This window comes from Schistocerca piceifrons, chromosome 4 (assembly GCF_021461385.2).
Source record: "Schistocerca piceifrons isolate TAMUIC-IGC-003096 chromosome 4, iqSchPice1.1, whole genome shotgun sequence".
Lineage (NCBI taxonomy): Eukaryota > Metazoa > Arthropoda > Insecta > Orthoptera > Acrididae > Schistocerca > Schistocerca piceifrons.
Window position 1 is genome coordinate 131,841,673 of NC_060141.1, and position 27,297 is coordinate 131,868,969.

The window sequence follows — 27,297 nt, forward strand, 5'->3', positions numbered from 1 at the left end:
AAATTACAAGTCTTCCTACCTCACTATGAAGTGCGTCAGTGCATAGATTCTTTTAAGAGGGCATTGTCCTCATGTCGAAAATGTTTATATTCCACGAATGTGATAAGACAGGTGTCTTCGTCGTTGATATTAAAATCAGTAATACTCGTGCGTTGACGATGACTACATGGCAATGGAAGTTGGGCTTCGTAAAGCTAACAGTAGACGAAGAAAGGATATCGATACACCATGGGCTCCTTGACACGCACCATGCGCGGCAGATCATTTAATTCCCTATCCTACCAATGACTATAAAGCATATGGTGGAGTGTACTTCTTATTTTACTATTTCATTTCCATTGTCTCTGCCATAGCGATGCATAGGGAACTGAAGAACATTCGTCTTCACATTTTGTAAGAGGCGTAGTGGCCTAGCGCTAAAGCGCGTGCCTGGGAACCGGAAGGTCGCGGAACTGATGTGAGGAGTCGCCAAGGACGACACGTGGTTCGGATTCCACGTTGAACTGTAGATCCATTTCGCCGGTTGAATACCTGGAGTATGTTAGGGACACACAAGTCGTCGAAGTGGCGTCCAGTAGTATTGTAAGATTTGCACCAGGTCATTGAGACACACGAAATAATAATTATTATTTGTGGGTGTGCCAATTGGGATTTTAAAACATTTCTGTTACTCTCTATCGCGATATAAATAAACCTCCGACCATTCCGCCAACATCTGCCAGACATAATGCTGATCCAACGAACTTAAGCAGTATTCTGATTTACAAGCGTTCCATAAGCCTCAGGTAGGCGAACTCCAGTATTCCATCATCCTACCATAAATCAAAACCCGTCGTTGCTTTATCTAAAACTGGCGCATGCAATCTTTCGATTTCGTATACCACCCCCACCCCCCTCTTTATTAAAGGATGTTATATGCAAACGTACGGTGAACAGGTAGTTGACAGTCAAATTGCCAGAATTATATTTCATCAAGATATCACCAAATATTACTAATATTTTTAACGTATAACAGTTTATTTTATGCAGTCACGTCATCGAAGAAAAGTCTGATACTTCAGATGATGCTGTCTGCGATGTTACAAGCATTAATGGCCCTGGCACACTTCCCTTGGTTACACCGGAAATTCTTAATGTCTGTGTGAATGCTTCATCATCCTGGAAAAATTTCTGCGTTACTCATGTCAGCAAGTTGCCAGTCCAGCCATAAGCCTCTCCCGAATGTGTTTTCTTTTCTAAGCGTAGGCGTGAAACCGAATCGTGAGATTTTTTAATATCTAGAAGCACGGAATGCATCTCGTTATCTTTATTGTTGGACTAGACTGGCGAGAGACAGAGGAAAAGTGGGTGAACAGGACAGGTTGGTTGCAAGCGCAGATCTTTCTTATAGTTAGTAGTTCCTGCGATACGAACCGTACTCTTTCTTCAGTTACGCCTGTGGCGTCAGATATATCACACACGTTTAATTAAAGGATATTCTACATGTTGATCATCTACAAGAGTACAGCCCGTCGTTATAAACCTACGCCAACTTTGACTGAATCTCCGTTGGTGCCGATTGCCCTAAAGAGAATGTTATAAAGGCATGATCTTCCAGTTTAGTGTTTGAACGAAATACGCACAACTCGATTTAAGAGAATATTTCAGCGCAACGACATGTTAATCAACTTAAAATGTGGCCACACTGAAACTGCCATGTGCGAAAGAGCAAGCTTCCATCGTTACGCGCGCGCTCGTACACACACACACACACACACACACACACACACACACACACACCACAAGAACCAATCTACTTCATCGAATAAAACCTACAAATCGATTCATAAAACAAATCAGACAAAGTTCTCTTTGTATATTTGCCTTGCCAGTCTTCTTTCTGAGACCACTCCCGTCAAGCTACGGATAAAATCAAAACACAGAATTTCAAATAATACATAGTAGCTGTTCTGGACAAAACCCAAGCAGTTAAATAAATAGAAAACTTAACAATAAAATATAAGTTTCCTGTATTTTCAGTATCGTCTTTACTTCGCCAACGTAGGTGTCGACGTTACCAGCGTCATCATCATGGCTTTAATTGTTATGTAAGGGGCTTCATTGCGATGTCGACACGCCAGAAATGCGTATCTGTGGGAGTTACATAGTGTAGTTTGTGACATTGTGGATTTTTCTTTAAGTATATTATTAGTTTTAATTAAAATCTACATACAGCAAAGGTAATGCGTGATATTGTTGCAGTGTTGCACAACTCCAAGTAATTTACTCTTATTTGCCGCCTTTTCGTCTAATCTTTTAGTTTAATACACCTAACATATCCTTTAAAATATATTAAAATCAACCGTTCGACATCGTGATGTTTCTTGATGGAAGAGAAAACGTTGCTGGCTTAGGTTGAAACTCGGTTGCATTCCCCGTGCAGCTGCGCAGTGGACAGCGCGCCGCAGTGTAGTATCAGCAGGCTCGAGCCTGCCTGCGCCTGTAAGCCGGCAGCGGGTAGAACGCTGGAGTGAATATCTCAGCACGGCCCACGTTAGATTGCACCACTCTTTCTGTTGCCCCGCTGAAATTTTTTTCCACGCCGTTATCGTCCACGCACAACATTATCGACTTTGGTATTTCATCAGCAAACAAACTTTTGATTCATTCACGGATTTGTTATGAGAACAAAGTTTCGGAAGAAATGTGACTTCATTCTATATTTTTGTCAATTGTAAAGCGAGCTTAGTGGTAACATTGTCACATGAGGCAAAGTGGCCAGTTTCCTTGTGAGATAAGCAGCGCATGCTCTCAAAAAGGCGTATTTTAAAGCATAATTTATTGGGATAGCTTGTCGGGAAGCGAGAAGCGGAGTTAAAAATTGGTTCCCTTCCAAAGTTCTCATAATTTCAGTGCAACACTCACCTTCAAATACTACCAGTTCCACTGACGCTTGGTTTTCTTGTAATTCTGCATACGTCCAACGCAATTCCGCGAATGGCGATGAAGACTGCACTATAACTACCACAGATACGTGTTTCTGGTGTGTCGATATTGCAGTAAATGTGCTTACACGACAACTATAAGCGCTGATGGCGAAGCTGTGATATCGAAATGTACTTTGGCATTGTGAATGCGGCATGAAAGGACATCAGACGGATTTTTTTATTATTAAATTTTTCACTTATGTCTCAGAACTCGACTCCATTACAATGAGATGACAGCCGAGTGGTCAGGGGCGCCTTGTCACGGTTCGAGTCCTCCCTCGGGCATGGATGTGTGTGTTGTCCTTAGCGTAAGTTATACTAAGTAGAGTGTAAGCCTAGGGACCGATGACCTCAACAGTTCGGTCCCATAGGAAATTACAAATAAAAAAAATAAATGAGATGACAAAAGTCGTGGGATACCTACTTTTGCCGGGGAGAGCGCACAACTCGACGTGGCATGGACTCAAAAAATCGTTTGAAGTCTCCTGCAGAAATATTAAGCCATGCTGTCTCTGTAGCCGCCCATAATTGCGAAAGTGTTGCAAACGCACGATTCTGCACACGCACTGCCGTATAAATGTTCGTTGCGATTCATGTCGGCTAATCATTCGCTCGAAATGTCCGGAATGTTCTGACATGGCGTACTGTCATTCATAAGAATTGTTTGAGGACGTGAAGTCCATGAATGGCTGCAAATGGTCTCCAAGCAGTCGAACATAACCATTTCCAGCCAATGATCTGTTCAGTTGGACCAGAGGACCCAGTCCATTCCATGTAAACACAGCCCACACCATTATGGAGCCACCACCGGCTTGCACATTGGCTTGTTGACAACTTGGTTCCATCGGTTCGTGGGATCTGCGCCTCACTGGAACCCTACCATCAGCTCTTACTAACTGCAATCGGGGCTCACCTGACCAGACCACGGTTTACCAGCCCTCTAGTGTCCAACCAATATGGCCACGAGCCCAGGAGAAGCGCTGCAGGCGATGTCGTGCTAGTTGGAAAAGCACTCGCGTCGGTTATACCACATTAACGCCAAATTTCGCCGCCCTGTCTAACTGGTGCGTTCGTCGTATGTCCCACATTGTTATCTACAGTTATTTCACGCAGTGTTGCTTGTCTGTTGGCACAGACAACATTATGCGCACGCCGCTGCTCTCGGTCGTTAAGTGAAGGCCGTTGGGTTGTCCGTGGTCAGAGTTCATGATTGACGTTTGGTATTCTCCGCACACTCTTGAAACTGTGGATTTCGGAGTACTAAAATTCTCGAAATGGAATCCCCCTGCGCCTAGTTGCAACTACCATTCCCCGTTCAGAGTCTGGTAAATCCTGTCGTGCGGCCATAATCACGTCGGAAACCTTTCCACGTGAATCACCTAAATACAAACGACAGCTCCGCCAATGTGCCTTATTATACTTGTGCGCGCGATACTACCGCCATCTGTATCTCTGCATATCGCTATATCCCGTGACCTTTCTCACCTCAGTGTGAAATCCTATGTAAATAAAACCACCGCGCAGATCGAGTTAACACTCGAGTTATTACGCAGTGGCTACCATTATAGCTAAAACCAAATTCCTCGATATCAACGCAACATCTGCGCCAGGGAGAGAAATTTTCGTATCGGGATGGGGGGGGGGGGGGCGATTGCGGGAGCGGGGTGGCATCTTTGGGACGCGCGTTAAATCCATCCGGCGATGTTTTGGTGGCGCAGTAATCCGTTTGCGGCAGCCAGTGCGGGGCTTCGGGCCGCAACGCGCGCGCGCGGCCTGTCGGAAGCCTGCCAAGAGGCGCTGCGGTCGCGGTGTGTGGAGCGGCTAGTGGGCAGTGTCCGCATGGACAGCCAGCCGGCAGCCGCCGCGTCCAACTCCGTGTCCGCCGCCAAGTGCGCGCTGCTTTCCATCCGGCAATGGCTGCGCGCCTCCCTCTGCCGCTCCGACCGCAGGTGCTGTGCTGTGTTGTGTTGTGTTGTGCCGTGCGTGTCAGTCACCGTGGATGACGTGTGTGCTGAAAGCTCTGCAGAGTAGGAGACACGTACTGACGGAAGTTGCGCCGCGAGGACGGGTCGTGAGATGTGCGTGGTTAGCTAAGGCGAGGTTCCGGATTCGAGTACCGGTCCGGACATAGTTTTAATCTGCCAAGAAGTTTCGCAACTTTAAGAAATACTGTAGTTGAAACAGTGACTAGCCGCTATTACCTTCCCAATTTATTTCAGCTGTACCGAGATTTCGAATCTCAGTAATTGTGATCTGAAGAGAAGGCAGCACACAGGCCGTGTATGAGCTGTGAATGGATAATAGATTCTAACAACCCCCCTTTCCCGCCACCGCTCAACTCTCTCAGCGGGTCAGAATATCCTAGCTACATCACCCTTATAGTAAATAAGCCAATTCCCATTCTCTACACAAAATGTATGTCCCTCTTCCCGATGTTCCTGAAATAGAAACAGATTCATTCAGCTGGTGGATTACACACAGTCCAGTGTGCATCCCGATATGGCAGTTGTCATTTTCGCAGCGGCGCGGAGAAACACAGTTGACCATGTGGTGCAGGCTCGTTCGCAGAATTGATATCTCCCTATGACACCCGTGGCCTCGATCTGGCACCTTTATTTCTAATTAATGAAATGAATATGCGTAAAATTGAAGTTTTCCTTCACCAGCAATGGACAGTTCTTGAATCCAAATAATTTATTAGACAGCATTGGCATAGTTCTTCATTCATTTCTTTCGTATATTTTTTTCCGTACCTTTACGGACAACGTAGTACAGAAATCAATATCTTTTCAGAAAAATTATATCCAGATTCGAGTTATATCCATCCAAAACAAAATCAATGTGATATTCATACATCATATATAAACAACAACATATAAAGGCAAAGAATAAATACCGCTTTGAGCATCTATAACAGTGCAGTTCCAATTATATCTCTTCTCAGCAAGTAACTTTACACTAGTACTTAATTACTGTGAATGTTCGTCTTATATGAGTCTTTACAATAGTAGAGCTTGGTCACAAAAGGGAATAATATAGGGTCAGTCACGAGTTACTCCTAACAGGCAGTAGTTGCCGTAGCATTCTGGCGATTCTCATAGCACAGTGGCAACGGATGGTAATATTTGAAACAATGGTCTATTTCAAACAAACATCTTGGGACTCCGAATAACTTTCCCGATTCTGACGGCCATACACTCTCAAGATGTTAGCTTTACGTTTCTGGGATGAAGCTGTCTTCTACTTAAATTATCACGTTGCTTCCCGAATTTTGGTAAAAATATTTACGTAATTTAGACAAACCTTGCTGGTTTATTGTACGGTTTCTTCCAGAACGATCTCTGTGTTAGACTTTGCTCATAATTAAAATTGCATTTATTGCGATAGAAAATTATACTATACAACATAGATGTTACTGTTTTCCACTCCTGATGCTTCAGTAATACACTTGCCTTTGCGTTCTGAAGCGTCTTACATACAAAGATGTAGTTTCCACTTTTCATCGACCGTTATTTAATAATGACGGAACTAAGAGGGGAGAAAAGCGAGAGGCTGCGATCATATTCTTGAACGAATTCAGTTGAACAAATGTGAAATTAGGTTCCCAGTTAGCTCTAGTTTTTTGTGTAACTTTCATATGTGGTAGAAACTTGTATATGTGGAAAATGGTTGGACACACAATCGTGTTGTTTTCACGTAGCGCGATTCTCCCATAACTGACTACATTCACAGGGCGGAGGAAAGCAAAAGCGTACGACCGCCAATAATACCGTGCCGTTTAGAGATCTTGTGGAGGTCGCATTAACCGTAGGGTTGATGACTTCTATTGAATATGGTAATGCACCGGATGTATGAACGCTGCTGATAGAGAAACGTTTACATTGACAGGCTGTTATTCTTTTCGGAATGAATCAGTTGTGTGTATTTTGGTTCCCTCGTGAAGTCTTACTGTGCAATCCGACTGCCAGAGGGGAGAAACCGATACGACGCGGCGGAAGCCAACCAACTTGCTGTTAAATACTGTTATGCCCTGCCCTTTTCCGTAGCGTTCACTATTCACTGGGCAACGAGAACAAGGTTTGCCATCCTTTCGAATTGTGGAAATTTCGGGAAAGGAAGAATTTCGCCGCGTAAATGACAGGCACGGCACTAGCATCAAACGGTCTAGAAAGATAATATTGATGTGGAAGTTAAATTACTAGAAATTTAGGAAGAAAACAAAATCGCTTATCTATTTGAAGGTAGTCAATACGTACTAATAAGTTGCGATTATCTTGTCTGTATAGAGCTGTGGCATTCCGTCAACATCGTGTTCAGCGTCAGAGCAGTACCCGTTGTTCAGCCTGCAAGATGCGGAAAATGCTATTCCTATACCCATTGTGCACCATTAATAATCACTAACAGTTTGAGGTATTTAGAAAGAAAATGCATAGGTACAACCGAATCAGCCCTGTTAAATTATCAGTAGTTGCGCAGGGATTGGCATAAGGCCAAAGCGTTATCAACTACTGCGCCATTTATTTGAACCTGTAGGCTCTTCATTTACTTTAGTGGTTGCAACTTCTTCCCCCGTATGGTAGGTCATGAATTTTCTCTTTAAGGTCTCTTGATAACGTCACATTGCTGCAGAGTATCCTGCATTAGAATCGATACCGTAGTTGCCATGCGCGTGGACCCTGTGTCAGATTCAAGAACTAAAACGAAGTACGGACTGCTGCCTTTCCACAAGTGTTAAGATACAATGTTTACTGGACCCTAACTCAGTTTGACACATTGTTGCTTTCCGTAGGGTGTCTACTCATTTCCCAGCTTAATTTATTTGGTGCAATAGGTACTGAATGTATGTACTGTGACCACTTAAGAGTTCATCTTGCAACATTTTTCTCTTGGATCGATAGGATCTGACTAGATACAATTCAGAGTAGCCCACGTGCCTTAGGTTTAGTCGGCAAAGGAGAAACGTGTTAGTCCGTGAGATTTGGTCCAGCATTACCTTTGGATATAAGTGGAAAAAATCCGAAAATGACAGTTTGGACGATGGAGGTGTGCTATAGTGCCCCCTCCCCCCTCCAGAAAGAGATGAACCCTACTGCAGTGATCGCACTCTAAAAAGAAACTCCAGTGGTGCCGTGGATTATATGGTTATGTCATTTTCTCAACTAAGTAGTAATTGAAGTTTGAAAAATTTTTATGGAGTGTTTTGAGTGTTGCCCACGGCACTGTTATTAAATCTATCAATAAAAAGTAGACAAATTTCCCCATATTTGAGCAAACAACATAATTTTAATATTGCATCACATTTTTAACTAAAACTGCATCATTGACTTGGAGTTTAAAAAATATACGCATTCGAAAAATACTTATTTAATCATTGTTTTCGGAACAAGACATACAGGCGGCCTTGGAATGATCAGGGCAAATGAAATTATTACACGCATTGCACACTTACCGGGTGTTTATATTTTGTGTACTTCCGCTTCCGCAGTCATAGCAGCGACCCGTAGAACACCTTGTGCAATTCCCGAGGTTATTTATTTATCGTATGACATGCCAGCAGCATTTACAAATAATTGTCATTACGTTGCAATAAAATATTTCTTATACATGCAAGTGGTCAATGTGATATATGATATACAGATATATTAATGTGTCATGCGAGACTAGAAGCTATTGGTTACACATCGCTGTCCAGGTGTTGGATCCGCTTCATAGCCCGAGGTCCTTCTGAACCACTGAATTTCCTAGTAGGGCACACTTTAGTAATGTGGTTCAGAGTTTGCTCAGGTTCTCCACACTCACAGCTTGGGTTATCTATGAATCCCCATCTATAGAACGTGGCCTTGCATCTACTGTGGCCACTTCGGATACGGTTGAGCTTAACCCAGTTTTTCCTAACAAAGTCGAACCCTTTTAGTGCTTTCGAGGGGTTGGTTATAAGGTGATGTTGGCGATGACGGAGAGCAATGGTACTGGGGTAGACTTTAATGTCCCAGTGATAATACGCGTGATATCGTGGAGCTGCACGTCTACCATGTTGGTACGGTGACTTCTCTGCCAGACAGGAGAACAGTATTCTGCAGATAAGATTTACTTTCATGCCAATTGATCCGTAGTGAGGTGGTCCTCCAGGATGTAGAACATATCAGAAAAACAATAATACATGACAAATATTTACAACTCAAACAAATAAGCTAATGTACCATTCCACAGGTCCCAAGTGGAATGATCGTCATTTTTTAATGAACACTATATGAAAGAATCATTTTACAAATACTAATGCACTGAATTTAAAATAGAAGTTTTTTATTTATTTATAAGGTAATAAACGTGTAATACAACTACTATAATACTTATTTACAATGAACATATTACTGCACTGAAATGGTGCAGAAGTTAGATTGTACTTACTTACTTACTTACACACACACACACACACACACACACACACACACACACACACACTTACAATGAACAGTGGTGTTGACTATTGATGTTGCTGCTGTTCGTAGAGTTGATGCATCTGCACCCCAGGTTGGTGGCTGACTTCCCATCACAGGAATGTTAAGGAAGTCTTTTATTTAGAAAGACAGACTTCTTGGCAACATTTTTGTTCAGTATTTGGTAAGCCGAACTGCGAGCAGCAGTGTTGTTTTAGTTCACTGTAAAAGTCCGAAGTGGATCGAGGGAGCTAAGATTCATCAGAGCCGTAAGAAGTCATCTTCTTGAATTTCTGTACACATGATACAGCGAGATCATCTTAATTATATCTACTCCGTTCTTTGTACCGTCGTCGAATATTATTACCGGTTTCCAGTGAGCTCCTGGATCGGCATAAATTATTGCGCCATTGTCTACGTCAAAATCACTTTATTAGGCTGTATGTTTAACCTCCCTGTCTCTCAAATATTTATTTTTGATATAGTCTGTTTTTATGTTAGTACACTTGGTTATAAGTTGAATGATGCTGTCGTCAAAAAAAAAAGGGGGGGCGAGGGGACGAGCAATCATCAATAGTAGTTTTGTCATATAATTCTCTTAGGACCAGGAGGCACATATAAAATTTTAGGGCTTAGAGATCTTCCTGTATTCAGAAGAGGAATGTTTGACCAGACAGTGTCGTCTACGCCAGTGAAAAAATGAACCTCATCATATGCAAATTCGGGACTCTTTTCCAGTTGATTCACCAGGTATTTCTTCCTCTTGCTCATACTCAGACTGGCGGTCTCGCTCTTCTAGAAAACCATCCTGATCGCTAGAATTCGAGTCTGGAATATCTTCCTAATTGTGAGTCTCCGCCAACCACACTAGAATTCGAACATCTTACATCTTCTCTATAGTGTTTCTAAAGTTTCATGAAATTACATGATTATTTCACATGTTTATACATTCTAAAAATGAGTCAATGTAATAAACATATTCTAACAATAAAAATGGAACAAAGCACTAAGGAAAGACTGTTTCAAAAGTATTTACGTAATTGGTCGCGCGCATTATGGTATAGCGCTGTCTTCGCAGAACCGCTGTGACAACCACGGACGACCGGAACTCGTTCAAAACTGTCCACCAACAGTCCATCTTTTATTTATTTATTTTTCCGCGACTGGATAACATACGTAATCCACGCGACTACTGCAGGTTTAGTATGCAGCGCATCGGGAAATTTGCTTTCGTGCATAAACGCTCTCAGAGGAATGACGCCCACTTTCATGTGTCGTTGTAGGTAAATATTCACCTCATTGTTTCGCTGCGCGAGTATGTCTGTTTCAGTTTTTGAGCTAGTGCTTGACCACTTTTATCTCTAAATGGTACCATGTGTGCAAAAATAAGAGATTTAAATCTACAAATTAATTTTTTTGATCAATCTCTGTGTATGATTCCGAAAAAATAAGTCAATAGTAGGTAGTTGGTGCATTTTATCGCTACCAGTGAACGAAATTAATTTTTAAGTTTCGTGCCTCAACCTGTATAAACGAAACTCTTAGATCACTTACTTTTCCGTGTTTGTCTGCCCGACTGTTAAGGTCCTTTTCTCAGGATTGGGTCGGCATATCCGGTACAAATTGATGTCGCAAATTAACGTCGATGGTCCCCTTGGCGGTGTAACAAAGTTTACGCTCAAAAGATTCGGTTATTCATGTCACATAATTTAATACTCGCACACTGACTCATCAAAATCAATTGAATACTTCTCGTTGACCTATTATCATGAAATTCGGCAAGAAGCAAAGTTTCATAGTACAAGTTAAATAAAAAATCTGAAACTTGTTAAATTGTAATTATATCACATGAAAATATATTTCTGGCATTTGAACATACATTGCAGTCATTACCTGTCAAAAGCATAATAGACAGACATTACTGCATGCGAACATAAAATGTAGGTTGCAGTCGTGTTTTATTAAGTAAATAAGAAAACGTTTTATTAAATTTGCTCTCTCTACATATGTAGGCTGAAGTTTGCTGCTCGCTTCTTTTGGTGTGTCCAGACTAATCTCAAGAACTGCTGTAGAGATTTTGATGCGGTCTTGGAATTCCCGGGACCAGTATCTTGCTAGTATCGATATCGATAACAGGCAAAAATCTGTGGGATTCGTATTCCCAGTATGTATGAACTAAATTATATTTCCAGTATGGATGAACTAAGTTATATATAACTAAGTTTGTACGAAGTCCCCATTGCGCGAGTGCTACTCACACTTGGGTAATTTTTTAAAATCTCATGTACGTTAACAGTTAATGGAACTGTAACTACTCCTATATTTTTTGAGCTGTCAAAGTAATCAATTAGTTGAATTGTTACACCGTTTCGTCTTTCAGTTTGTTGCCAGTGGGGAAAATATCCGCGGCCGAAGCCTGTGACTTTCTATGCTGGATGAAAGTTCGACGTTTGTCCTTCTTAGTGAACTTTGAGTGTATTCCAAGTGCCACCAATGGACTTACACGTTGACAGAGTGCTTATGAGTGAAAAGATAACCGGTTTGTGGTCTAAAAGCCTATTTTTGAGCTATTGTCTGGCAATAGCCTTAAACCGAAATCCAGCCATCAAGATGCGTCGTTTGTATTTTACCTGTAACTACGAAATTATTTACCAAGAGCCGACGTATGTTGAACATTTTCCACATATTTCATAAAACTATGAAACACGAAATTGTTTAAAGTAACACAGCAAGTACACAACAGCAGCTGTAATTATTAAATGAGGTTGAAATGAATGAAGTTCCAAAGTCTCGCTCTGTTCGGGTCCTGCATCGGCGACCTCCGCGTGCGCCGGCTGTACGCTTCAGTTAAGAACAGGCCGTCGCTCTGGAATTCGCAAACATATCGGAAAGCCACGGGGTGGGGCTGCTCCGTGCTTTGTTTGGAGGCCTGCCAAGCGATTGCGCAAGACAGAGGCAGAGGCAGGGGCGCGGGCGCCTGCGTTCTGTTCGCTTCGCCGCCTCGCGGCTCCGTCGCTCAGCGGAGGCTGCGACAGTGCGGTAGTATCCTTAAAATCAACATCAGTATTTCGGCAACTGTGCTGTGACCACGCGAGCTGCCGAGGTTGTAAGTTGTGTGTTAAAAAACCGGACCTCACACTCGCAACTCTCTGATGCCGTTTGTTTTTGAAATGTTTGAATTTAGTAATGAAGAATTATTTCAAATGGGAAAAAAATGGTGCTACCAAATTCATGCACTGTACATATCTTCATCACACCAGTGAAGAACGTTTCTTAAATGTAAAAATTCAATCTGTCTCCTTCCCACCCTCTTGTAACATGAAATCAGACTGGAAACTGCCGACACGCAGACCGTAGCTTATGATTTTTCGGAAGACACTTTGAGAAGTACACCTAATTGTGTGTGACGTTTTCTCGATTTTCTCGTATGCGTCACAGAAACTTCACGTTTTACCATTGCCATGAAAATTTTATTAGCTGCGAGTCTTTTTGCTGCTTTGAAGACCGACATTTGTGGGCTGCTTAAGTCTTGTGGGCCAGCTTATACTTGTGGGCCAGCTTATACCGCGCATAAATGCGCGTGATGTCAAAAAATTGGACACGCCAAACATTTTCCGAGTAAAACTTGGATGGCTGTCGTCTTGTATTAGCCACGTAGAGTTTGGTAACGTGTTTACCGCTGCTGGAACGCCTCACATTCACAGATGTCGTTATTGTTCTTGTAGGATATTTTGAAAGGTGATATTACTCTTAGAAACAAGGAAACAAAGCTCAATAAACATAAGCCTGGAAACGCGTACTCTTTTTTTTTAGATCCGAAGGATTGTTCATAGGAGGTACTCAACGTGATGCCCATCCACGGCAGTGTATCTGTCCGTAGTGCATTGTTTGGATTACAGCAATTGTTCATGAAATACTGCTAAAACAAGAGAGTGACTCACAGATTAAGCTGCAGCCAATCGTTCCACATTGGTTCCAAGATTTTGGTCCACTAAATTTAGCACACGAAACTCCATCTCAGGAGCAGCAAATAGGTCTTTTACGTTTGGTGTTACTACAGAACCTGTGATCTTAAAACGCTGAAAATTCTGCCAAACAAGTTATTAAGCTGTACACCACCACGTGGATATTACTGGGTGTGTATGGCGTCGCAATCACTTCCATTTGCTGAAGCACCGCGGAAAATATATACTGGACAATTCGTACGCACAAACAGCTCAATAACAGCAAACACAAAAGCGAAACAACCTGTGTAAGCGGGTAAAATAATTCGACACGTAACCAGACTTGCGAGAAATTTATTGTACTATAACATACACTAATACGAATGAAATTACAGTACAAGACAGATCGAACCACACAGCTGACTGCAGAGTAATGTGTACCATGGGATGATGTGATACAGAAACACATCAGAACACTTCGTTGGCCCTGATGACGGGGCGCCAATGCAACGACTCTGCTCATATCCACTGGAAAGAGTCTTTCGGCACCTCCTACGAACTAGTTTTCAGATCTCGAACTAAATTTTGGGTGGCTTAGGGGATAATCAATAACCATCAAAACGCGACAGGAAGTTCCAGTCTGTATCATATAGCGTCTATCTATTTTTTAAAAAAATCACTGGATCTATGAAAGAAAACGAATTCTTTTATTCTACATGGTGATACTTAAACACAAATAGAATGATATTCCTGCTTGCTTGAAGTGAATGTACTATTCGGTAACTTTCGCTGCCAGAGTAGCAGTACATGCCAGTTCTCGAACGACCTCCGAGCGGGTTCCCGATTTAATATGCCATACTGATCAGCATAATTGGCCGTTGCAGCTTATGCTCGGTCTGCGGGTACCGTTACGATTCGCTTGCGTGGCAGGACTTTCGCTTTTTTCTCACTGACAAAAGACAAAGTTAATTTTTGTGGGATATCAAGAAAAGGGGAAGAGGACCGGCATTAATTATCTTTCATGGAGCTTCATGCGATTATGATCTACAATGTGTCAGTTTTATCAAAACTGCAAAAATATACACGACTATATCTGGTTATTAACAGATAAATCCATAAATAGTTAATAATATTTGCGCTTAAGGCTTTAAGAAAGGAAAACAAAGTATGCTAGGAATGTCAAGATTCAATGGAGCGAGTTATCGCAGGATGAACCGCTAGTTATGCCACTGCTTATGAATTGTTGTGCATTATCGGTAAGCTGTCTATTAATTCTGTGTTGGAGCCATTGGTGAATATTTGAACGACGAAAGATGTTATTGAGGCATTAATAAATCCGAAAGTACCTGTGCAAATGAACCGTCGCATGACGATCAGATTTTAGCTTCCCATTGCTGATGTATGGGCCATAGTAATTAAATGTTTGATCTGATAGCAACAGCAGAACCTTAAAAGAATTTAAAAACACAACCAATTCTTTGTCTTTACTTTGGCACCCTAAGATCGAATTCTTTGTATTTTTGATATCAGAAACTGGAGGAATGAAATATGCTTATCAAATCCAATGTTGTCTTCACACCAAAATACAGTACATTTCTATCGTCGAAGATAATGAGGTAATATTCGGGTTAAACAGAGTGGATAAAGCAATATAAATCAAAGTGAGCGTACTATCTTAACTTGGAATACCTTGAGTGCTGCGCGTGGACAGTTGTGAGTTCTGCGGGTGGCCTAACCGGGCAGGCAAAAACGGAAAAAAGTTTCATTTGTCATCGCTCGTTGCGTACATTAGGGAAGATTAGAAAATCTCAAATTCGCGCTGACATTATCCTTTCGCTGAAAAAGTAAAGTACGGTTGTTTGCCAGTGGCGTTTATTGCATTTCCTCTCGATCTTGAGACATCTAGACACTCGTTTTTGTTGTCGCTGAAATCATTACGAAAGCGTTCACTGAGTGTTATTGTTCGAAGACAGAAACGTACCCTTTCAGTCTTCGTACGTTAATAGGAAAACATAGGAAGCAGAGCTGTTTGACATGAGTAATCTACTTTTTCCGGAGCAAAGGTTATTTTTCCTCTCCGAAGCTACAAAAATACTACTGCTTTAATGCTCATTTACTGTGACATTAGCAACTGATAGCCAGATGTGTGGCAATAGTAGTGAGATGGTTAGCGTCAGCATTCACTCACATTTCAAAGGTAAGCACACTAACTATGTAGTTTATATGCGTATCAGGGGACATAACGAAGAGCCATAAATTATGCATGCTTAGACATGTTTCCTGTAACCAGTGTTATCAGGATAAGAACAGAGGGGCGAAACAGGAAGAAGACTCATTATTCTGTGTGTTTCTGTAGCTCTGTAATTTGCGTTAAAAAGTGGTTGTAAATGCAGTATACCATTGAAATGAGTCCATCTATCAAGTGACTAGTCCTATGGCTTACCGCCAGTCTTATATCTAAACTACGTTATGTTTTAATTCATACCATCCCGCCCCATGACGAGCTTTGTTACTTATCCGAACTTCAAGCATACTTTCTAAAATACCATTTTTGACTATGTTGCAATGATTTGAAAATGGGTCCCGGCCCGAAACTAGTCATAGAGTGAATAAAAAAAGTGAAATTTGCAACTTTGGCTGGTTTTTCATTGCACTGATTGTTACTCTTATCACATGAATTTTCGTATTTCGTATGCTTTTTTTCGTAATGAATATCACATTTGTAGTTCATTACATTGCTATTTTACCATTTTTTTTAAAAAATGGCTCTGAGCACTATGGGACTTAACTTCTAAGGTCATCAGTCCCCTAGAACTTAGAACTACTTAAACCTAACTAACGTAAGGACATCACACACATCCATGCCCGAGGCAGGATTCGAACCTGCGACCGTAGCGGTCGCGCGGTTCCAGACTGTAGCGACTAGAACCGCTTGGCCACCCCGGCCGGCACCATTTTTTACTTAGCTGTATTTGCTTCTTTGCAGAAATAGTCTCTACATCTCCCCGCAACATAAATATTTTTGTGGACTACAAACGAAAAAGTCTGATGATGCGTGAACGATATGGCATTATAATAAACATTAGTTGCACAAACAGTGATCACAGTGTTTTGGAAAGTTGTTCTAATAGGAAACATGTTGGTAAATAATTCAAGAAACCGGATCGCAATAAAAAAAAATTGGAAAGATTTTCTAGAATCCTTAACTTCCTCTTTTGTTCGAAATACGCGAGAAACGTCTTTCTCTACTGTAGCCTTTTCAGAGGAATGTAATTGATTACCTATTGTCAGCCAGGATCAAGTAGTCTGACACTAAGCTTAGTACACGCTGCATCGATAGTGAGAAGATAAAACTCTCGCTGGACTGGCGAGCCGGATAAACTGCCTTCAGAATGGTTAAAAGGGCTCTGAGCACTATGCGACTTAACTTCTGAGGTCATCAGTCGCCTAGAACTTAGAACTAATTAAACCTAACTAACCTAAGGACACCACACACATCCATGCCCGAGGCAGGATTCGAACCTGCGACCGTAGCGGTCTCTCGGTTCCAGAGTGTAGCGCATAGAACCGTTCGGCCACTCCGGCCGGCAAACTGCCTTCCATGGGCACCAAGCATTACTTGGGGACCGGTGGATGGTAGCAGTAGTAGTAATAGCGTAGTAGTTTCATTCATCCGTGAATCAATTGTATGATGGTATTGGACATTACTGTTACGGACAAGAAAATTAATATATACACAGACGTTTACATACATACAGGCACATTTTCGCAAGGATAGGACAGTTAGTCGGCCGTGGTTATACAATTAGGAAACATTAGGAAGTAATTTAGGAAAAAAAACTAGATTTGGATTGCCAGTTGAGGATTAGAGCCTCTATCCTCCCAAATACAAGGCCCGTTTGTTAACAACAGCGCAACCTCACTCGGTTTTCTCCTAGTGTGCAATGGTGTTATGTTCTTCTGTTATGCCAGACTATTTTCTGCAGCAGCGTCTTTTATGCGGCCCTCGCTTCTCCCAATTGTTCGTGCATGGTCCAGTGTTTAACAACCTGTCACGTTTAAGGGCCGTACACACGCACTAGCCAACCGACGGCGGCTCGACAAATAGGACGTGTGTAGGCGCTTTGGCCGACCGACCGAGCAGCTTTTCCTGTCGGGCCTTCTATTGGGCACATTCACAATTTCACCCAGCGGCCCTCCGTCCCCGCAGAACTTCACCCACCAAATCGACCCAACCGCCCGACAATACTTGCGTCATTGCGCGCAGGATTAAAAGCTGTTTATTGCACATGACAGAGTGTGAAGCGGACGGAACAACAATGACAAGAGTTTCTGGAGAAATTTAAAGTTTGCAGATGTTTACGGGACACGCCGTGCAAGGAGTATAGCAATGTTGTTATTGTGGTCTTCAGTCCTGAGACTGGTTTGATGCAGCTCTCCATGCTAATCTATCCTGTGCAAGCTCCTTCATCTCCCAGTACCTACTGCAACCTACATCCTTCTGAATCTGCTTAGTGTGTTCATCTCTTGGTCTCCCTCTACGATTTGTACCCTCCACGCTGCCCTCCAATGCTAAATTTGTGATCCCTTTATGCCTCAGGATATGTACTACCAACCGATCCTTTCTTCTAGTCAAGTTGTGCCACAAACGCCTCTTCTCCCCAATCCTATTAAATACCTTCTCATTAGTTACGTGATCTACCCACCTAATCTTCAACATTTTTCTGTAGCACCACATTTCGAAAGCTTCTATTCTCTTTCTGTCCAAACTATTTATTGTCCATGTTTCACTTCCATACATGGCTACGCTCCATACAAATACTTTCAGAAACGACTTCCTGACACTTAAATCTATACTTGATGTTAACAAATTTCTCTTCAGAAATGCTTTCCTAAGCTTTTGACAATGTTGACTGGAATACTCTCTTTCAAATTGTAAAGGTGGCAGGGGTAAAATACAGGGAGCGAAAGGCTATTTACAATTTGTACAGAAACCAGTATAGCGATAGAGCAACAAAAAATGAAGTACTTTTTAACGAATCCAAAATGGTTTAATGTGGTACATAGAGTAAAAGATATGTATATTATGAATAAAAGTCCGTCGACCATCTCTATATAGATTTGTAGGTTTTATTTCCTATACTTATCGGAAATGGAATCTAAAAACTGAAATAGTGACAGATTAGGTCTTAGATTTCATTAACGATACGTATCGGAAACAAGATCTACAAACCAAAATGTAGACAGTCGATGGACTTTTATTCGTAAAATAAATTGCTTCACTGTTAGAAGTGTTAAAAAATCCGGCCTACATCCAAGCCTTCTGCTATGAACAGCAAAATGTAAGACAGTTCTAACAGTTGCTAATGCTTCATTTCGTATGTTCCTGTTGTATTTATTAGATGATGTGCGCTATTGCCATTTGTAGTCTTTCTCGTAATTTGCAGTTAGTAGGAAACTTACAGAAGACATATTTTATGCTACGTACATAAATAAATGCAACTTACATAAATAAATGCATAACGTTTACAGAACACCTTTGTTTTACTTAGTTTGTTTTACCATGATGTGTTCCTCAGGCAACTGTAAATCACGTTGCCGGTTTCAGGAACCATTTTAAATAACAATAGTGGGGATACAACTGCACTGAATTTAGGGTCCTCGTAACTTCTGTTAGTGGCTAGAAACGGCAATGTAGCGAACAGTCATTCTTTACAGCCCCTCTCATGACTACTCTTCTGCGTTAAGAATGGTTTGATGATGATGAGCAGTTCCGAGAACAAGTTCCATCCATTGTTATATAATTACAAAAATCATCGACACCCTGTTCCTTAAGTGACAGAGCGTGGGTAAATTTCTTTCTTTACCTTCTTAGCTCTACAACGAGCAAATGAAATCCCAGTTTTGTTTCTGTGTAAAACAGGCAGCATCTCGTTGAACATAACCTCAGTGAACTACACTCCTGGAAATGGAAAAAAGAACACACTGACACCGGTGTGTCAGACCCACCATACTTGCTCCGGACACTGCGAGAGGGCTGTACAAGCAATGATCACACGCACGGCACAGCGGACACACCAGGAACCGCGGTGTTGGCCGTCGAATGGCGCTAGCTGCGCAGCATTTGTGCACCGCTGCCGTCAGTGTCAGCCAGTTTGCCGTGGCATATGGAGCTTCATCGCAGTCTTTAACACTGGTAGCATGCCGCGACAGCGTGGACGTGAACCGTATGTGCAGTTGACGGACTTTGAGCGAGGGCGTATAGTGGGCATGCGGGAGGCCGGGTGGACGTACCGCCGAATTGCTCAACACGTGGGGCGTGAGGTCTCCACAGTACATCGATGTTGTCGCCAGTGGTCAGCGGAAGGTGCACGTGCCCATCGACCTGGGACCGGACCGCAGCGACACACGGATGCACGCCAAGACCGTAGGATCCTACGCAATGCCGTAGGGGACCGCACCGCCACTTCCCAGCAAATTAGGGACACTGTTGCTCCTGGGGTATCGGCGAGGACCATTCGCAACCGTCTTCATGAAGCTGGGCTACGGTCCCGCACACCGTTAGGCCGTCTTCCGCTCACGCCCCAACATCGTGCAGCCCGCCTCCAGTGGTGTCGCGACAGGCGTGAATTGAGGGACGAATGGAGACGTGTCGTCTTCAGCGATGAGAGTCACTTCTGCCTTGGTGCCAATGATGGTCGTATGCGTGTTTGGCGCCGTGCAGGTGGGCGCCACAATCAGGACTGCATACGACCGAGGCACACAGGGCCAACACCCGGCATCATGGTGTGGGGAGCGATCTCCTACACTGGCCGTACACCACTGGTGATCGTCGAGGGGACACTGAATAGTGCACGGTACATCCAAACCGTCATCGAACCCATCGTTCTACCATTCCTAGACCGGCAAGGGAACTTGCTGTTCCAACAGGACAATGCACGTCCGCATGTATCCCGTGCCACCCAACGTGCTCTAGAAGGTGTAAGTCAACTACCCTGGCCAGCAAGATCTTCGGATCTGTCCCCCATTGAGCATGTTTGGGACTGGATGAAGCGTCGTCTCACGCGGTCTGCACGTCCAGCACGAACGCTGGTCCAACTGAGGCGCCAGGTGGAAATGGCATGGCAAGCCGTTCCACAGGACTACATCCAGCATCTCTACGATCGTCTCCATGGGAGAATAGCAGCCTGCATTGCTGCGAAAGGTGGATATACACTGTACTAGTGCCGACATTGTGCATGCTCTGTTGCCTGTGACTATGTGCCTGTGGTTCTGTCAGTGTGATCATGTGATGTATCTGACCCCAGGAATGAGTCAATAAAGTTTCCCCTTCCTGGGACAATGAATTCACGGTGTTCTTATTTCAATTTCCAGGAGTGTATTTGCAACCGGCGATAGGAATAGTGCGACGCTGTAATCGCTGAGTACGGTCCGTCGGGACGTGTAGGCTGCACACGAAGTTAGTCGGTCGCTGCGTCGGGTCTTTCAGTAGCTCAGAATTGGAAAATTTCGCAATGGTTGTTTCGGAAAATGCGGATCGCAGACGCAGATATCTCTGATGATGATTCAGACGAAACGAGACGGTATATAGCGACAGCGCGTAGCGTCCCCTAATCATCTAAACACGCAGCGCGTAAGGCCGAGGCTCCGTAAACAGAGCGGCCAGGGCCACGCCACACCACGTCAGTCCGTCCACTGGCAGTTCGTCAAGGCGCAGAAGTGCGCGTGCGCGAGGGCGTCACCGCCCAAATTACTGTGGCAGCAGCAGCAGTCGACCGGTGGATGTCTCGCACTCACGACATGTGTTTCTGCCGTTGCAGGAGCACGTCCAAGGCGTCGTACCTGGCGTACCGGCGGGAGCGCGCCGAGCGATGCCTGCCCGCGCTCGAGGGCAGCTACAAGCGGACCATGTCGCCCCCGGGCGCCGAGGACGGCCTGCACCCGGGCCACGCTCCGCCGCCCGCCGCTGTGGAGGAGCGACTCGCCTCTCCAGGTGCACATCCTCTCAATTACTAATACGTAACTGATCCCCGAGGCCTGTAAGTCACGTCACTGCTTTGACTCGCTCCGCCTCCACCGCTCATAACCTGGAAGCATCTGTTCGTAGTGATGCGTCAAAGGCATTTTATTTATAAAGGTCCGTCTCGATCATAAATTCTACAATTCACAATTACGGTTTCGACCATTCCAATCTTCAGATCTGTTAAAAATAGAAAAACAGTGTTTAACCAACTAAGTTCAATTAGCTGAAGCATAAAAATGTTAACAGGATTACCAGCCATACATACCGTAAAAATATTCTGATGTAGGTATCGACGTCAAAATCTAAATATCTAGGTCTAGGTATGTAGTGCTGGTAATGGCCTAGATGTGTTTAGTATTTGTACAAATAACTGAGGCCAGTAAAGGGCAATATAACTTGGCTACACGAGTAACGGGTATCCTAAATTGAACAGTTAAAATAAATTTACAGTACAATACCCATTTACCCTAGCTATAGTGCCCTCTACTGCCCTCAATTATTTATATAAATGTTAGACACATCCAGGCCATCGTAGCACTTTGTATGTATCTTCTAGATATATAGATTTTGGCTTTTATACCTACATCAGAATATATTTGTGGTATGTATGGCTGGTATGCAGAGCTGTTAATCTTGTCAGAATTTTTATCTTTCTTGCGCAGGGCTGCTGTAGCTTTTGCTTCAGCTCATTGAATTTAGTTCGTTACACCACTGTTTATGTACTTGTAACATATGTAAAGATGGCAAGGGTCACACCCAGTAATTGTGAACTGTACAATTTATATGATCGAGACGGACCTTTACAAATAAAGTGCTGTAATGTGATCACAGCTTTATTTACACACTTTGTCTTCAGTTGAGCAAAAGCTTTTAACTGTGTAAATCACAGTATTCTTATAAGTAAATTCAGAGTTTAGCAAGATCATCCTTCTGTGTGCATTTTATTCAGTAATGAATGCATCTTAATGGATGAAGAAATTAATTTAAAGTGTATATGAGGGGCAGTCAGATAACAACTAGACAGACGGAACAAAAGTGATTGTCACAACTGTTAATACATTTATCCTACTGAGACAAACTAGTCAATGCCTTCACAGTAAAATCTTTGCAGTTCCCTACAGAACTGTGATTGTGCCCAGGCACGCATCCCTTCATCCGAGTTAAATCGATGGCCACAAATGTCTTTCTTCAGGGCTTTAAAAATACGGAAACCACACGGGCAGACATTGGGATGGTACGGAGAATGTGTAAGGGCTTCCCACCGAAACTTCTGCAGCTTATTCAAAACAACCTTCCCGACATGGGGGACCACCCTAGTTTCACTACAAAGCTCTTACACATACCCTGTACAGTCCCAAACTCTCCCCATGTGATTTCCATATTTCTGGGCATTTGTTGCCATCAATTTGCTTCGGATAAAGAGTTGCAAACATTTTTCCATGAAGGCACTGACCATCTTTTCTCACTGTGGAAGAAATGTATTAACAGTTATGGCACTTCCTTCTGAAATGGTAAACAGTTTACCTACTTTTTTTCCATCGGTCCAGTTTTTATATGACTGCCCCTTATATTATTGCTGTGATCAGTGAGCCAAGAATACAGTTGAATTACGGTTAAGGTGCCAATGCATGTTGTTTAACAGGAGTCTCTGTCCTGTTGTCGTTGCAGAGAGCGAGAGCGTTACTTTTGTAAATGGAAATCTTCCATTGTTGAACTGTTGTGGTTCCAAGTTTACACTTTGCGACATTATTTTGTTATTTGATTGCATACTAGGTTAAAGTCTTCTTTGTTTAACATGAAGATGTAAGATTCAATTTGTACTTATACCACGTAACTGTGTACTGCAGAATGCGAACGACTTGCTGTGCCGGAACGAGCAGCAGTAGAGGAGAATGAACAGAGAGAAGACAGACAAGAAGCAGCCTTGCCATCACCTCTTAACCACGGCAAGTCATCTTCGGTGTCCAGTTCCGTTCCTCCGACAGTGACTGATGATGGCACACCTCTGGACACGGGACCACCTCCTGACAGTTTAGAGTTAAAGAACGTGTATGGTAGTAGGGAGCTCAGGGCAGAGGACGAAGAGGACTGTAAGTCACATATAGACAGCGAGCAGTCATACAGGCTAGGAGAGGAAATAGAGCGGAGTGAACAAGGGTCAGAGGCCCGTTGGGAAGACAGTGCCACTGAGAGTACGCGTGGTGAGACAGAGAGCCAGCACAGCCAGCAGAGTGTGGGGCCTGTGGTTACTGAGCAGCTGCAGCTGGTGCAGCGTTCAGAGGTTGTCTTGCGTGTCAATGCAGCCACCAGCGATGCTGCCTCGCAAACTGAGCTGGATGAACCTCCGTCCCCAGTCCGGACACAGTCGCAGTCGCATCTGGAAACCTCACCAGAACAGCAGCAGCAGCAGCAGCAGGAGCCACATCAACAACAGGCACCACAGCAGGGGTGGCCACCTGCACGAAGGAAGCTGCAGGAGGAGATAGACTGTGAGGAGCTCTCACTTGATCTCGCCAGCAAATTGCCACCAACTGACAAGTTGCAGGGCATTCTTGGTAAGTCCTTATCCTCTGTTTCCATAGTGTGTTTTAATGTTAGGGCTAGTAATTTAGCCATGAAACTCAAAACTGTTCAGAATATTGTTCACCTTGGAATTCGTAGGTTTAAATCTAGATTGAATATCATATTAAGTGCAACAGAAATTTTTTTTCGTACATGAAAACTGTAATTGTGCCCCACTGTTTGAAATTCAATTGGAATTAACAACAAAGGATGCAAATTGTAGTTCCAGCACTCATGGAAGTGAAAGCTGTTTTACCTCCAGACACTAATGGTGAAAAATTAATTTAGTGCAGCTTCTACTCATTAATATTCATTCTGCATTACACGCTTCTTTAAGTCAACTGCAGTGAGAAGCGTTGCAGGCTGTTTAACTTCAGTACCTCTGAATGATCCTATCTTGATCATTCACAAATTTCTGTCTAATTCCGTGTTGCAGCTGTAATCATTCCTTAACACCAGCTGATATGTAAATATTGAGGAAAGGTGATTAAAGTAAAAGCTATTAAATCAGTTTTCTTTTTTTCTTCATCTTTGTAATGTAGGGAAAAAATGCACTTGTAAACTGCCTTTATTTGAAATTTGTCACTTTTATTCCTGCAGAATGACACAATTTAAAGAACTTTTATTCTCCTTATTTATAGGAAGAACAGCTGTCTGTGAAATGGCACATATGTTGTACGTAATAATGTCTCAGCTTCGATCATCTGTTTGGTTGTGATACTTACATTTTTACTGTATAATATCTGTATTTTATCATTATTAAGTCATGTTCCATAGCTGAATTATTTACTACAGGCTTTTGAGCCTAGAAGATATGGTGAACCTACTCCATATTAATAAATATTGGTCTGGTACAGGGTCAGGCAAGGAATGGTTATTATGCAGTGTCCTGCACCTATTTAGGTGAATACTAGGCTGATCCCTTGTCTCAAAACTTTTTTTTTTCATTTGTCTGTATTTTTATTGTGAGGCATAGTTTACATTATTCACAGACAAATGGTATACTTATTTCTTAGACTTTCATACCAGAATGGATATCTGTGTGCAGAAAAAAGTGCTACATCCATCAGTGGCAATGTTTTAGTACATTCGCTCTCTACAATGGACATAGGATAATGCCAGGAAGAAGGGGACATACTACTGGTGATCATTGCTGCCAAATGCTAAATCTCTCTGATGCCTTAACTTACCCAGTTTTTAGCCAATTATGCTCACTTCTCTATATGAGTTATTGTTTCAGAAGTTTACCTACAACATGCAATTCAGAAAACTGCTTTACATAACTGTTTCAGCAGTGTACAGTTACTTACAAGACAATTACAGGCTGGTTTCGAATTCATTACTATGAACCAACCATAGTTTTCATATACTAACTCTGTTGTAATAACCTTAAGTAAAATGTGAATTCCTGACAGAAAGAAGATGCTCAGTTTTATTTCCTTAACTGGAACCGTTCTTTAAAATAGGTTGTACCCCATCACTATGGAAGACTGCTAACAGATCATTTGTTGTTATGAAATAAGTATATTATGATGTCACATATTCAATTCATTCATTCATTTTTCTAAAGGCCACACATAATTTAAGAAATTTTGTTATAGTTCCAGACCCTGATCATAAAAAGCCTACTGATTATGTCAGTGATCTTTTCCGTATTGATGTCACATTACGGCCAAGAGGACCTCTGAGATCTCATTCTTCCCAAAGCAACAGCAGTTGTAGCAGTACCACTGGCGCAAGCAGTTGTGCTAGCAATGCATCCCCTCCACCATCACCAAGCACAAATCAGCAGTCTGAAGCAAACAGCAGGTCAGTAAAAATTACAAAACTTGATTGCATTGTCTTTAACATTATGGGACTAACAGTGGTAAAATTGTAATTAGGCAAACAAATAGCAACATTCCATCATTTTTGGGAGTGCATCCAGCGTATTACTAATTCATGTACTGATATTTTGGCTAACAACTTTTCAGCCATACTCAAGGAGAGTCTCTTGCAAGATTTTTAATGCACTTTACACCATGGAGTAAACATGCATACATCAAAGATAATACTGTTGGTAATAAGAGTGTCAGTCATAGATAGAACATTACGCCTCTATGAGTAAAACAAAGCAAGTGCAAGAGTTAGCAAATCCACAGGGCTTATGAAGTAATAATATCCCAGATGTACTCCTGAAAAATTATGGAATATTTGATCCACCAGGAAAATTTCAAGAAACAAATACCAACAATAGATACCACTATGAAAAACTTTTACTTCAGGATATTAAATAAACTGGTTTTAGATATTTTGCATAGCTGTTAAATATTAATTATTGTCACTGTATAGATGTACCATAATGAACATTCTGTATATGAATTCTGGCAAAGTCTATTCACTTCAGCAATTGAATTTTTTTTTCTTTTCCTTTGTTTCCGAAGGGAATGTTTGATACATTTGATTGTATGACAAAGGAGCTATTTTCTTTTTTAATGATATAATTATGTATTGATCACATTTACTAAAAACAATTTATCTAAGTTTATTGTTATAAATGTTGACCACATATCTTGTTTCAAGTATCAAGCATTACTTAAATGCCTTCCCAATACTTGGAGTGCTTCCATCATGCATATGCTCCAAACTGGAAAGAAAAAGTGTTGTATACAAATTCATAATTCTTACATCTTGTGTGACAGGAAGAGGCAGAGTATAGCTTGAACCCTAAAACTGTCAATGATACTATTATAGCATTGCCCTACTATGGTATAGCAATCTGTAGCATCACAAAAGAAAGTAATTTTCTGTGTAATAGAATAGGCCAAGACAGATTGTAGAAGATATACTAAAGTCTAGGGTGTTTTTCTCTATCATACCACTTTTGTACAACTAAAATGAGTGCATTGTTAATTAATCCTGTCCATTAAGCATTGGAATATTATACTTTTGTTAATGCTTTAAGAATTTTTCAATTAAAATTTCCCCAGACAAAAGTTGCCAGCATCAAATTTACTCATATTCATAACAGATAGGCATCTGTCTCAATTTATCAGATTTATTACATCTAACCGAACTGTAGCATATTGCACTTAAAGATCTTTGTATACTGAAATATGCTTTACTTGTGAAATACACTAACTAGTCATAATTTTCTAATACAGCAATGACTTTCCAGCCTGCACAAACCCCTGTAGCCCATGTCTTACAACATCATTATCCAGCTGATATATTTAAACTTGCATGTTGATAGTACACTAGACTCTTGCTAAACTGGCCATTCCTCGCACATATCGTTGAGAGTTTCTAAAACTTAGTATAAAAATATCAAATCAAAAGATACATTCATTTTTGCAGAAAACTTAGTCCTTGAGTGTATACACGCA

The 27,297-nt window shown here is 42.1% G+C and overlaps 1 protein-coding gene across 1 annotated transcript in view; it reads left to right on the plus strand.

Moving 5' to 3' along the window:
* LOC124795667 overlaps positions 1-27,297 on the plus strand; it is a 296,867-nt gene that overhangs the window by 262,927 nt on the left and 6,643 nt on the right. The window contains exons 13-15 of the mRNA XM_047259739.1: positions 21,168-21,340; positions 23,218-23,925; positions 25,534-25,741. Of these exons, the coding sequence (XP_047115695.1) occupies positions 21,168-21,340; positions 23,218-23,925; positions 25,534-25,741 (1,089 nt within the window). The remainder of the gene's footprint in view (positions 1-21,167; positions 21,341-23,217; positions 23,926-25,533; positions 25,742-27,297) is intronic.